The 13,935-nt window shown below is 52.4% G+C and overlaps 1 protein-coding gene across 1 annotated transcript; it reads left to right on the top strand.

Moving 5' to 3' along the window:
• Positions 1-10: 10 nt before the first annotated feature.
• ZNHIT1 (zinc finger HIT-type containing 1) lies at positions 11-13,884 on the top strand. The gene is made up of 6 exons (XM_075564921.1): positions 11-163; positions 490-635; positions 11,160-11,330; positions 11,960-12,039; positions 12,178-12,347; positions 12,446-13,884. Exons 2-6 carry the CDS (start codon positions 614-616, stop codon positions 12,465-12,467), a joined length of 465 nt encoding a protein of 154 aa, XP_075421036.1. The 5' UTR covers positions 11-163; positions 490-613; the 3' UTR covers positions 12,468-13,884.
• The last annotated feature ends 51 nt before the right edge of the window (positions 13,885-13,935 follow it).

Here is a 13,935-nt window from a genome sequence, read left to right as displayed (position 1 = left end):
CTGCCTTTGGGAAGTCTGGCCCGGCACCGCCCCCGCCCGGGGAGGGGCTCAGGGCATCACCAGAAGGACCCAGGAAACACGTTTCACCCAAGACCACCGACACCACCTCTTTGAAGAGCACCCACGTCTGGGCTTCCGCAATCGTTAAAGCGGCTTCCAAAAGGTCCATTCACTTTTAATTTCATTTTCCCACCAACTGTTTGAAGCCCTCCCCCCGCCCCCCCAGCCCTGCACACAAGAGCCCTGTAGGTAGTAGTGTGGTTACGCGTTGGGCTGAGCACTGCGTGGTCGGCGGTTCAAAACCACCAGCAGCTCCGCGGGCGAAAGGCTGGGCTTTCGACTCGCACGAACCCACAGAGGGTCACTATGAGTCAGCTTTGGTTCGCGGCAGTGAGTTTCGCACATCAGCAAACCACGGCCGGAAGTGACATTGCCCCCTATGAAATGCGGAAAGCTTTCCGGTCTCCAAGGGAACGCTACGTGTTGCAGGCCCTCTTCCGTTCGAGCCTGGAAACACGCGGCGCCGCCGGCGGCGGAAGTGAAGGTGCCCCGACCCTCGCCTTCCGCCTAGTGCGCGTGCGCAGCAGGCTCTTCCGGCGGCTACTTTGTGACCATGGTGGAGAAGAAAACTTCGGGTAGGTGAGAGCCCCGGGCGGTTCAGCCCACCTTCACCTCCCATGTCACGGTTTTGTTTTATTTTCAATCACTCAGTTATTGGGAGCAGCCCCCCCATCCCGTCTCGTTGGTAGCCGCTCCGAGCCGCGTGCCGGGACCTGCTGCAAATGGGCCGGAATCCTTAGCACCCAGAACCGTGTAGGAGGGAGCCCAGGACCTGGATGCGTGGGGGAGCCCAGCTCACCTTCTGCAAAGGGGAACAGCGAAGGAAACTCCCACCTCTCCTCCCACTTAAAAAAAATTTTTTTTCAGTGAAGATGTAGGAAACTAGTCAGGTTTCCATTCAACGACTTGGACACAAAGTGTCAATAGCACTGGTTACCTTCCTCAGAGCGCGTCCACGTTCTCATGACAGGCTTCCCTTCTGCTCTTCGCAGATAACTGCATGTCCTGGAAGTGGTTTGTTTAGTTTTTACTTTTCCTTTTTAAAAAACAAAACGAATTGAAGGCATGTGGCAAGGTCTACACAGGTCTAGTGGCACATTTTTCTTGAGCAGCATATTGTCACTTTGTGTCCCTGTCTCCCCGTTTGGTAATTCTGCTATTAGACTACACTTAATAAACCCAATAGCTATTGAGTCAATTCTGACTCATCGTCTCCCACCCCCCACAACCCATGTTTTGTTTTTATTTAATCATTTTATTGGGGGCTCGTACAAGTCTTAACACAATCCACCATACATCCTTTGTGTCAAGCACATTTAAACATTTGTTGCCATCATCGTTCTCAAAACATTTGCTTTCAACTTGAGCCCTTGGTATCATCTCATTTTCCCCTCCCTCCTCCCTCCTCTCTCCCCCCTCCCTTATGAACCCTTGATAACTTATAAATTATTATTATTTTATTATATCTTATACTGTCCAGTGTCTCCCTTCACGCACTTTTCTGTTGTCCATCCCCCAGGGAGGAGGTTATATGTAAATCCTTGTAATTGGTTCTCCCTTTCTACCCCACCCTCCTTTCACCCTCCAGATATCGCCACTCTCACCATTGGTCCTGAAAGGTTCATCTGTCCTGGATTCCCTGTGTTTCTAGTTCCTATTTGTACCAGTGTACATCCTCTGGTCTAGCCAGATTTGTAAGGTTGAATTTGGATCATGAAATTGGGGGGGGGGTGTGCATTTAGGAACAACAACCCCTATTATAGAGGGCTTCTGGGCCTGTAAATCTTCACCACAGCCAGTATCCTCATCTTTTAACCAGAGTAGCTGGTGAGTTAGAACTCGAAACCTTATGTTTAGCGGACCCATTTTTATGCAACCTTGCCAACCAACAGCTTAGTATAGAGCAAATGTAACTTTTATACACAGCAGGAAACCCCCAAAACTTTGTGTGACTCCCTTTGCAGCAGAGGTATCTTTGAGGTATACCTGTGTTCCCTGGTCAGGGCTCCATGTCCGTGAATCTAGTTTTCCTGCTTGTTAGATTCTCATCTGTGTTGAAAGTAATGGGCTGTGTGGCCTCATAGAGGCGATTTTTAAGGAGATTACTCATGGCAAATAGTCCTTTTATAAGCCCATCTGTTACTTAGGTACATGTGACCTTGGGCCATTTTGGGTTAAATGCTTAAGGAGTACCCCAGGTCAGTCATTCTGGGGGACCCCCCCAGGCACAGACTGTACAGCTTTGTTTAGTCATGTGAGCATCTCTGTAGTGTCTCACTCTGTCAGAGTCTGTCTGTTGGGGCCCTGCTTGCAATGGCCAGCATTGGGTGCCTGGCACCATACTGTTTTTCGTGGCTCATGCAGACTGTGCCGGAGACGAATTTCTTCTTTGAGGCCCAGTTTTCCTTCTTTCCCATGTGTCTGGACAAGCTGGTACAGTAGTTGTATCTTACATGGCTGCTTGCAAGCTTGTAAGAGCCCAGGCACGACTTGGCAGACTAGGATATAGACCATCACTCGATGAACTTAGTGTGCCACTTGTCCAGGATGGCGTGGGACACCTGGTCCCAGTCCTTTGAACCCAGAAATCCAATCCTGTGGGAAATTTGATTGCGTTCGAGCTGTATTTGCAATGGTGTCTCCTGTGTGTTTTATGGTATACATGTGAAATCCATGCAAGGGACTCAAGCTCGAATGTCAGGATGGCGCAGGACCGGGCAATGCTTTGTGCTGTTGGACATGGGGTTTCCATGCAGCCAGTCATGTCCATGTATAAACATGCAGACCCACTGCCATGAAGTCGGTTCTGTAGGAAAGACTAGAATCCCCCCCCCGGGGGGGTTCCCAAGGCTGAAGTCTTCATAACAGACTGCCACACTGCCACATCCCCCTGCTGCTGAGAAGTGGCTGGTGCATTTGAACCGCTGACCCTTGACTAGCAGTCGAATACTTTTAGCTACTGCTCTACCACGTCTTAGTCACTGCTATGGCAGATACAGTTTTGAAACAGTAGCAACCAAAAAACAATCTCTCTGTGGGTATATATGCATGCATGGATGGATGGATGTGGGCTCATATGGCTCAAGTATATGTAATGCATCATTGTATACCTGTGTATTTATACATTGTTGCTGTGTTGAATGGTCAGTGCCATGGCAGTCAATTGGTTCTTTTTTCTCGTGTGCGTGCTCGTGACTTTGTTTGCCTTTGTCAGTCTGCATGCCCATCAACCCATTTTCTGTCACCCCAGTAGTAACTGTCTTCTGTCTCTCTCTGAGCCCTGGTGGCACCGTGGGGGTAAACATTTGGTGTCGGTTCAGACCCTCCCGGCTGTCTGCTCCCATATACATTTGCGTCTGGGAACGTTATTCGGTTTCCCCTTTATTAGGGGGAAAAAAGAGGGGTGGGTGGGTTACCATTTGGAAAACCCACTGAGACAGTCCCACTCGGTGCTCTATGGATGCTACGGGCCAAAACTGCCTCGATGGCAGGGAGCCTGGGTTACAGATTTTACCCGGTCATGCCCATTCCTGCAAGGGAGCTCTCTGGTCTGTCTGTGTGTGTGCTGGGCGGATTCTGCACAGAATCGCGCCCTCCCGATTTGCAGCATGCTCTCGGCGCTCCTTCTTGCTGAGGCCCACAGTCCATACGTGGACGGGCCTTGGGCAGTTTGCGTCCCTCTGCTGTTGTAAGTAGTTCCATGAAGAGAGGCAGGTGCACACACACACTTCTTGCTGTGTCACGTGTCGCATTCTGGCCTGAACATCTAGGTCCATTCTCGCTGATGGAGGTACGGGGGATTAGACCAGCTATCGCGCATCAAGCTGGGTTCGAAATGAGGTGTGCGGATGAAAGGAAAAGAGATATGTACAAAGCATGGGATTGGGAGTATGACAGTCTGATGGACTGAAGTCTGGAGTATATTCGAAGCTTGGTTTTTATACTCTTCTTACATGGTTATAAAACAAACATCAAAGAACTTAAAAAACATTCCTAAACTTTTTTTTTTACATTTTATTAGGGGCTCATACAACTCTTATCACAATCCATACATATACTTACATCAATTGTATAAAGCACATCCTTACCTTATTTGCCCTAATCATTTTCAAAGCATTCGCTCTCCACTTAAGCCCTTTGCATCAGGTCCTCTTTTTTTCCCCCCTCCCTTCCCGCTCCCCCCTCCCTCATGAGCCCTTGATAATTTATAGATTGTTATTTTGTCATATCTTGCCCTATCTGGAGTCTCCCTTCAACCCCTTCTCTGCCATCCGTCTCCCAGGGAGGAGGTCACATGTGGATCCTTGTAATCAGTTCTCCCTTTCCAACCCACTCACCTTCTACTCTCCCAGTATCGCCCCTCACACCCTTGGTCCTGAAGGTATCATCTGCCCTGGATTCCCTGTGCCTCCAGCTCCCATATGCACCAGTGTACAACCTCTGCCCTATCCAGTCCTGCAAGGTAGAATTCAGATCATGGTAGTTGGGGGGAGGAAGCATCCAGGATCTGGGGGAAAGCTGTGTTCTTCATCGTTACTACATCGCACCCTGACTGACCCATCTCCTCTCCTAAACCCCTCTATGAGGGGATCTCCAGTGGCTGACAAATGGGCTTTGGGTCTCCACTCTGCACTTCCCCCTTCATTCACTATGATATATATATATATATATATATATATATATATATATATATTTTTTTTTGCATGATGCCTATACCTGGTCCCTTTGGCACCTAGTGATCGCACAGGCTGGTGTGCTTCTTCCATGTGGGCTTTATTGCTTCTGAGCAAGATGGCCGCTTGTTTATCTTCAAGCCTTTAAGACCCCAGACACTATCTCTTTTGATAGGCAGGTACCATCAGCTTTCTTCACCACATTTACTTGTTAACCAGCTATGGCTTCATCCTAAACTCTTATCTATGCAAATGTTACTTAACTAATCACACTTTCTTAACCTTAGAATAATAAAAGCACTAAGTTCTAAGACAATCACACGGATATGCAAGATTCAAAAGAATCTTAAAAGAGATCTTAATAACTGAGTTATCTCTCAATGCTTTTAGCAGCCAGGTCACAAATAACAGTCATTTTGCAATGCTTTTGTCTGCAAAGACAGAGGCACAGGGGATTCATTGGTGACCCATAAATAAACACCTTGATCAGCAGATGCCTCCTACATGGAGGTGCCTGGTGGGGGGAGGTGACATGTGGGCCTCTGCAGTGGGAATCTCATGCAGACAACCAGGAAGGAGCACGTTACTCAGGAAGCAACCCCTGGGGTTCAGACTTGGCTGAGGAAGAGCCAGAAAGCCTAGGGGTCGGGGAAAGGCCTTGTCTCTGGGCAGTGTGGTGGCTTCTGGGGATAGCTGGCTGGGCAGGACTTGAAATGTGCCTGATGTGACTGAGCCGCTGAGAGGTCCCCTGAGCAGTTTTAATCTACGCTTAAATCTGAGCCACCACGGGTGATGATCGGCCACGATGTAGTTCAGCTGGGGCTAGGAGCTGTCGAGTAGGCAGTCAGGGGGTCTCCATCACTCACCTTATGAAAGCCCCCACCCCAACGCCCGTAGAGACTCAAAGACTGATTTCTCAGTGTGGGGAGGCCCGGCCGGGCCTCTCCTCTTCCCAGACTAGTGCCTCCTCAGCAGGCAGCCTTCGCCCTAGTCTTCCCTTCCTCTAGGAAATCCTTGCTGACCACCCCAAGGCCAGGGGCGGCGTTTCTGTCGAGCGCTGCACAGCCCTTTGCACGGCGTAGTGGGTTGCGTGTTGGGCCGCTCACCACAAGGTCAGCAGTTCCACCCTACCTGCAGTTCCTCAGGAGAAAGATGAGACTTTCTGCTCTTGACAAGATTCCATAGCCTCCGAAACCCACAGGGGACGTTCTACTCTGCCCATCGGGTCCCTGAGAATCAGAATGGACTCAGGGACAGTGGCTGTGTTTCCTCCCGGGAGCTCCTCTGCGGGCCTGGATGTGTCTGCTTCACCGTTTGTTTCCTCTCCCTAGACTGCACACCCTATTTTGGATCCCCCCAGAACCTACCGTATATACTCAAATAGAAGCCAACCCGAGTATAAGCTAGGGTACCTAATCATTACCTGGGAAACCAGAACAACTGATTGACTCGAGTATAAGCCTAGGGTGGAAAATGCAAAAGCTATTGGTGAGTTTCAATAATCAAAGCTAATGAAAATAAAATTACTAAATATTGAGACATCAGTGGGATAATGTATTTAAATATTTATTTTAAATAAAAAACATAAGTAAAAGGACAAGTCATTTAACATTAGTAAACCAGCATAGTAAGTGGAAAATAGGTTCAACAAAAACAATATGGTATCAACAATGATGCCTTAAGAGTACTATTCCCTGAGCTCAATCAGCAACCAAGCTAAAATGTAAAGAATTACAATCCTTTAAAACTGGATTCCTCATCATCATCCGTAGCCCATGCAGAGCTTCTGCTGGTGTGAGGTCATCATAGACGCTGTCCTCACTGAGTTCGCCGCCATCACCATCAATGCTGTCATTTTCTTACAAAGCGCATTCTCCCCTGCCATTCATAGCATTACTAATACTACATTTCTGGGAGGCACGTCACACCACGTCTTCTGGAATGTCTTCCCATGCATCTCAACCCCACTTTGCATTAACTCTGTCAGGCTTCATGAGGTTTCCTCCTTTTGTTAGTCGGGCTTGACCAGATGACATCCATTCATGACACATCCTTCGCACACAGTCTTTAAAAGGCTTATTCAAAGATACACGTCATAGGATGGCTCTGATTGGTTAGATGTGAGTAAACAAACATTCAAAGCCCTGCAGTGTCAGTAAGTCTTTGAATGAACAACAGAGAAACGGCAATCACCCTCGAGATAATGGGTGCTCGTCCATTGCCTCCAGGGGGCCCCAGCGAGATGTTATACCTCGCTGGGGTACCACTGACCCATATATAAGCTGAACCCCAGATCTTCAGCACATTTTTTGTGCTGAAAAACTCGGCTTATACACGAGTATATACAGTAGTTCCCTCCCCGCCTGGCATGGAGATGGAAGGGAAGGGGGCAGGGTGGGCAAGACAGAGATGGGGAGTGGCTTTTGGTTCTAGGGCAGTTCTGGGTGCTAATTCTGGCCAAGCTGTTTACCAGCTGTGTGGACTTGAGGCAAGTTTGCGGGCAGGACCTGCAGTAGCCTGAGGATAGTAAAACCTCCCCTGTTGCTTCGGTGAGGCGGAGTCGACTTGGTGGCAGGAAGTTTGGGAGTTTCCTCTTTCGTAGGACTAAATGATTTAATGGACTTGCTGGGCGTAGTAGGAGCGCCTGTGGTGGAGCGGTGACACACTGGGCTGGGAGCCCCCAAGTCTGCAGTCTGAAAGCACCAGCCTCCTCGGAGAAAGACAAGGCTTTCTGCTCCCACAAACAGCTTCAGTTGCGGAAACAAACGGGGCACTTCCGCCCTGCCTTGTCACTACGAGTCGGCGGCATCGACTCCGTGCCAGTGAGCTTGGGTTGGTTTGTAAAGGCTTAGGATAGTGCCCAGCACCGGAAGTGATGGCACCTGCTTCTGCTGCCTTTAGTGTCTGGGGCAGGCACACCCAAGAGAGAACTTGTGTCAAGTGCCCAGGAGCCACGGTGGGGCAGGGATTTGCACTGGGCCGTTACGCCCTGTTCTCAGAGGCTGGTGAGAGTGGGCATCGACTCCATGGCAGGCAGGGAGTTGTCATCATCACTGGGCTTATCATTATGATTGGCACCTGGTGGACAGCCTAGGTGGGAATGAGAACAGAGGTGTCAGGACTCACCGGGCTCTTGTTCAGAGGTCCGTGGAGACGGTCACGTTCGCAGAGAGAGGGTCCAGGATGAGGAGCAGCCCCAATGGGTAGATGCTCCCCGGCCTCACGGTCAGCGCTGGCAGGGGAACAGGCGGTTCTGGCACACAGCGCAGGGTCTGGGTGGGGAGCATCTGACTTGGAGTCCTCGCACACAGTGATGGCTGGAGCCCAGTGAGTGGATCAGAACCTCCAGGCCGACGGCACAGACAGAAAGAGGAGGGACAGCCTGCTTCTTTGAGGCAAGGAGGGCAGCCACCATGGGAGACGACGCCAGGGGAAGAGAGCCTGGCGACCTGTTGGTGGAGCAAGGGTGGGGGGTGAGGGGGTGGGGGTACAGGGAGCACTCCGGCGTGCATGTGGTCTACCCTGGATGGTCCCTTGGGGTTAAGGACTGGAGGGAGGTGCAGCAGTGAACCTCAGGAAGAGCACTCTTGGGTGGACACAAGAGCCTAGCGGGGTTTTCTGACCATTGGGGAGGGGCTTGGAGATGCAAGAGGGAAAGGATGAGCTCCGTGGTGAAGGGCTAGGCTGAGCAGAGGGGCTCGGGCTGGGTCCACCTGGAGAACAAGTACTCATGCTGGGGGCCGTGGTGCTGAAGATCCCTGTCTCTACACGACGGGGAGCCCTGCTTCAGGCACGGTAGGAGATCTGTTGAGTGTGAACGCCAAGTGTACGAAGGGCCCGGGTGAAACTCCCAAGACCATGACCCTTACAAACTCACTGCCACCAGTCGATTCCGAGCAGAGTGACCTACAGGGCAGAGAAGAACTGCCCTGTGGGTTTCTGAGTCAGTATGGTAGTCTGGGTAGACTAGAGAAGCAAATCATAGACACACTCATATGTGTATAAGAAAGAGCTTTATATACAAGAGCAGTGAATATTGAGAACACATCCTGGCCCAGTCCAGATCAAGTCCATAGGTCCGAAATTAGCCCATATGCCCGATACCAATCTAAAGTCCTCTTCAGACTCACACAACACATGTAATGATGCTGAATGCAGGAATATTACAGGCCAGTGGGTGGGAAATCTTGTGGGTCCAATGGCTTTGTAAGCATCTCAGCACTGGCAGGGCTCTCCACGTGGCTTCTCCAGTTCCCCGGGCACATGGTCTGTCAGCATAGGGCCATGTGTCTTGTCAGTAGAGCATCTCTCAGGGAGTCAGCATCGAGATAGAGTGTCTCCAGGCTCCAAGGAGGAAAAACAGCAGTTCCCAGAATCTTTGGGGGGGGAGGCCATGTCCACACGGAGGCTTCACTGGCTATATGACCCAATTGACAGACTAGACTCCACCCCTTTACTCTTCATCCTCTCAAGTCCCAAATTGACACCCAATTAGGTAACTACCACAGACAGTAACTCTTTTTTTTTTAAATCATTTTATTGGGGCCTCGTACAATTCTTATCACAATCCATGCATGCATCCATTGTGTCAAGCACATTTGTACATTTTTTGACATTATTCTCAAAACATTTGTTTTCTACTTGAGCCCTTAATATCAGCTCATTTCCCCCTCCCTCTACCCTCCTTCATGAACCCTTCATAATTCATAAATTATTATTTTGTCATATCTTACACTGTCTACCTTCACCCACTTTTCTGTTGTCCATCCCCCAGGGAGGGGGTATATGTAGATCCTTGTGATCGGTTCCCCCTTTCCAACCCACCCTCCCTCTACCCTCCCGGTATCGCCACTCTCTGCACTGGTCCTGAAGGGATCATCTGTCCTGCATTCCCTGTGTTTCCAGTTCCTATCTGTACCAGTGTACATCCTCTGGTCTAGCCAGATTTTTAAAGTAGAATTGAGGTCATGATGTTGGGGGGCTGGGGGCGTTGGGAGGCAGCATTAAAGAACTAGAGGAAAGTTGTATGTTTCATCGTCTCAGCTTCTCTTCTTACCCTCCTTCCCACCCTCCTGACCCCATGATCAATTGTAAATTATCATCAGCTAGTGGTTTTGAACTATAGACCTTGTGGGTAAAAGCCCAACGCAAAACCACTGTGTCACTAGGGCCTGTAGTCCCCCTTTAAACGAGGAGCCCTGGTGGCATAGTGGGTTACATAGGTCCGCATTGGGCTGCTAACCCTAAGGTCAGCAGTTCGAATCCACCGCAGCTCCGGAGGGAATGAGGTGGCAGTCTGCACCCATAAAGGGTCACAGCCTCAGAGACCCTAGAGAGCAAGTCTGTGCCCTGTAGCGTGGCTCCCAGTTGGGATCACTTGTTGGCTGTGGGTGACCCTGTAACGTACCCCCGTGGCTCGGCTTGCAGCCAAACAATCGGCCTATTAGGGGACTAGGATCCCAGTGGCGTAGCGGATTACTTGTTGGGCTTCTAGTCCCAGGGTCAGCGGTTTGAAACCACCAGTCTTGGAGGAGCCGGTCTACTGCCATCTCGGAAGTCCACAGGGCAGTTCTGCCCTGTCCTGTCGGGTTGCTGTGAGTCAGAATTGACTCCATGGCAGGGAATTTTTGGAGTGATAAGGTGAACAGTCCCGGCAGGGAGATAGTACGCCCTAGAACCACCACCCTCAGGAGCTCAAAGGGCAGCGTTTGCCCAGGGATCAAGCTCCGAAGACAGGAAGGGATAGACTAGCCAAACCAAGCCACACTCCCTGCCATGGAGCCAGGCCACCATACACCTGTGGGACAGAACTGCCCCTGTGAGTGTCCCAAGTTGTAACCGTTGGCGGGAGTAGAAAGCCCTGTCTTTCTCCAGAGGAGTGGCCGGTGGTTGGGAACTGCCAAAGTTAGCAGCCCAGCACAAAACAGCTACGCCACCTGGACGCCCTGAAGGGCCAGGAAAGGAGGGTACAAGAAGCCAGAAAGATGTGGGGAGGGGGGCCCAAGGGCTGATGAGTGTCACATCGAAATGTGTAAGGATTGTTCATTGGAATCCAATCTGCTCTATAAACTTTCACCCAAGTCACAGTAAAATGGCTTTTATTTTTAAAAAGGTCCCCTTGAAATCCTGAATGTAAAGTTACCTACACGATTGGTGATTGGTTTCTGCTAGCCGCGAGAAGTCTCAAGGAAGCCTTTCATTGGCTGGCTCTGGGCCAGAAGGCTAGGAGCTGGTTGTGAGTGGCTGAAACAGTAGTCTTATCTGGGAAGGGAAAAGGACATGGCCAAGGGCCTGGTGAGCAGACCCAGGCCCTGGGTAGCTTCCACTCACTACCCAGAGCCACGGCCGCCAGCTTCCACCTGCTCTGTGTCCCCTGCCCACTACACTGTCCCGGACTCAAAATGCTTCATGTCCTGCCCCATTTAGTTCGCTCACAGGACCCTGGGCAGAGACGGGTGCTGGACCGAGCAGCCAGGCAGCGCCGCATCAACAGGCAGCTCGAGGCTTTGGAGAATGACAACTTCCAAGACGACCCCCACGCAGGACTTCCCCAGCTCGGCAAGAGGCTGCCTCAGTTTGACGACGATACTGACACCGGTGAGGCGGCCAGGAGGGTGGGGGGGAAGGCTGGAAGGAAGGGTGAGGTTCTGTCTGGCTGGGAAGCAGACAGCTCAGGAGCCCCTCCTGGCTGCGCCCATGGAAGGCCCTTCTGTGAGCCAGCTTCTGCCCCGCCCCTTGCCTGTAGAGAAGCGGTTCTCAACCTTCCTAATCCTACCGCCCTTGAATACAGTTCCTGCTGTGGTGGCGACCCGTAGGTGGGCATGTCTGCATGTGGGCGGACCCGCACGTGCAGTTGGACAGAGGAGCGGTGTTTCTGTTCCTACGACCATTGGAAACATGGTCTTAGGCGACCCCTGTGAAAGGGTCGTTCGACCCCCAAAGGGGTCTGCAACCCACAGGTTGAGAACCGCTGCTATAGAGCCTACAGGGAAGAGCCCTGCGGTCCCTGACATCAAACTGCCGCCCTGGGACTTCTGAGGCAGTGCCTGGCTGGGGTTTGAGAGCCGGGGGTGGGAGGGACAGTGAGGGGGGCAAGGGCAGAGGATGGGAGAAGGAGGACCCTGGGTGTCTCAGGGGTGGGAGGGGGTGATGGGTGACAAGACACAGGAGTGGCGTCTTTCTTGACGTGGGAAATCGCCCGACGACCTCTTGCTCTTGACCTCCAGGAAAGAAAAAGAAGAAAACTCGAGGCGATCACTTTAAACTTCGTTTCCGAAAAAACTTCCAGGCCCTGTTGGAGGAGCAGGTAGGAGCTGAGAGAACACTCGCCCCAGCTCCCCTCGCCAAGGGATGACCTGGGGCCCGAGTTTCTCCCCCCCCCCCGTGGGGTGTTGTTGTGCCTACAGGAGGACTCCACGGAGCCTGCCCCTCCTTATTTCTGCAGAACCTGAGTGTGGCCGAGGGCCCCAACTACCTGACCGCCTGTGCGGGCCCCCCCTCCCGGCCGCAGCGCCCCTTCTGTGCAGTCTGTGGCTTCCCGTCCCCATACACCTGCGTCAGCTGTGGTGCCCGCTACTGTACCGTGCGCTGTCTGGGCACCCACCAGGAGACCAGGTGAGCGTGGGGCCGCCCCCGGGCCAGGCCCACTGCCCTGCCTATGCTCTGCAGACTGCTCTCTTTATCTGGGGCGTCCCCTCTCTCTCTCTCCGTAGGTGCCTGAAGTGGACCGTGTAGGCCTGGTCTCCCCAGAGACAATGACCCTCGTCTTGGTTTCAGACAGGGCTTCATCGTGCCAGGGAAGGGGCTCCTGGTGAACTGCGACAGCAAGCCTGTGTCTCACCTACCGGGGAGGTCAGCCCTGGCCCCAGGGACCGCTCAGCAGGAAGTGGCCAAGCCCTCGGGGGCTGCAGTCAGGAAGTCTCCCGTGCAGAGGAGGAGCAGGCCTGCCTGGTGTTTTGGGAGCGATGGGTCAGGCCGCCTGGCTGCCTGACTGACTCAGTGCTGAGTCCTGTCAGCCGGTCCTCCCACTGTGGCGCTCGTCTCCTGTCCTCTGCGCCCTTGACCGGGAAAGAAGGTGTCCCCTCTCCTAGTCACTCCATGTCTCTGCCGCCGTTGGCTGCATCTTCCTGTAGGGTTGTTACTGTCGGCCTTGTGCTTTAGCTTTTTGTTTTTCTCGTTCCTGTGAGCATCTTCGATGTACGGCTAGCCTTCCGTCCGGGAGGGTTGGGGAAGAAGGGTGCAGAATGAGCTTCAGGAGGAGGCCTTTGTCCCTGGTGCCGGCAGCTGAGGTCACTGCGCTTCTCTGCATGTCTCTGCCACGGAGGACTGCTGTGGGTAGAACTCGGCAGCCCAGTAGCGGATGGGCTAGGACCCAGGGGCAGACGCCTGCCTGCTCCGAGTGGCCTGCTCACTCCAAGAGCCCCTACGCCTCCATCTGGTCTCTGAATGCACTAGGGGGCGAGCTCCTGGGAGCACAGAGCCGAGCAAGTCTGACGTCAGATAAGTGACCTTGGTAAGACGTAATTGGGAGGCAGAAACATCAGAGCTGGCACCTTCCGTGACTGAAGATTTTGAGAACCTTTTTGGGAGTCTGTGTGGATTCTGCCAGGTTTTTTGTGGGTTTTTTTTTTTTGTAGGAACCACTTTCCCTTTCTCTAAACACTCAGGCTGGGCAAGAGGCGGTGAAGAACAGCTGTCGAGGGATCGAAGGCGTGGTCGCAGTCCTTTGTGTGCCCTCTGTCTGGAAGTGAGGTCTCTGTTCCCATCTCCAGAGCCTCACTGCTCTCAGCTGGTCATGGAGAAGGGCAGAGAGACAGGATGTGGCCTTTAGGACGGGATCCCAAAGCAAAAGGCCACTGGAGCCCTGGCCTGGCTACTGGGGTCCTCGAATCCACGGACCCCTGAGCTTCCCCACCCTGATGAGAAACCCCACTAGCCTAGCCTTCTGGTCATCCCACCTGGGTCATCCGCCGCCCGAGTGAAGAGGCCTCCCGAGGATGCTAGCCCCAGCCAGCGAGCCACTTGAGTTTCCTCAAACACCACGGAGCAGAGATGAGCCATCTCTGGGGGGCCTGGTCTGAATTCCTGCACCCCAGGATCTGGGAGCATAATAAATAGTTGTCTGATGCCACCGAGTCTCGGGGGGGTTTCTGAGACAGCATGGTCGGCACCAGTAGTTGTCATAGGCCTCTGTCCTCCACGG

The sequence above is a fragment of the Tenrec ecaudatus genome, chromosome 12 (genome assembly GCF_050624435.1).
Source record: "Tenrec ecaudatus isolate mTenEca1 chromosome 12, mTenEca1.hap1, whole genome shotgun sequence".
In the NCBI taxonomy this organism is placed as follows: domain Eukaryota; kingdom Metazoa; phylum Chordata; class Mammalia; order Afrosoricida; family Tenrecidae; genus Tenrec; species Tenrec ecaudatus.
The sequence above is the reverse complement of the archived record's forward strand: the minus strand, read 5'-3'. Positions and strand labels throughout refer to the sequence as shown.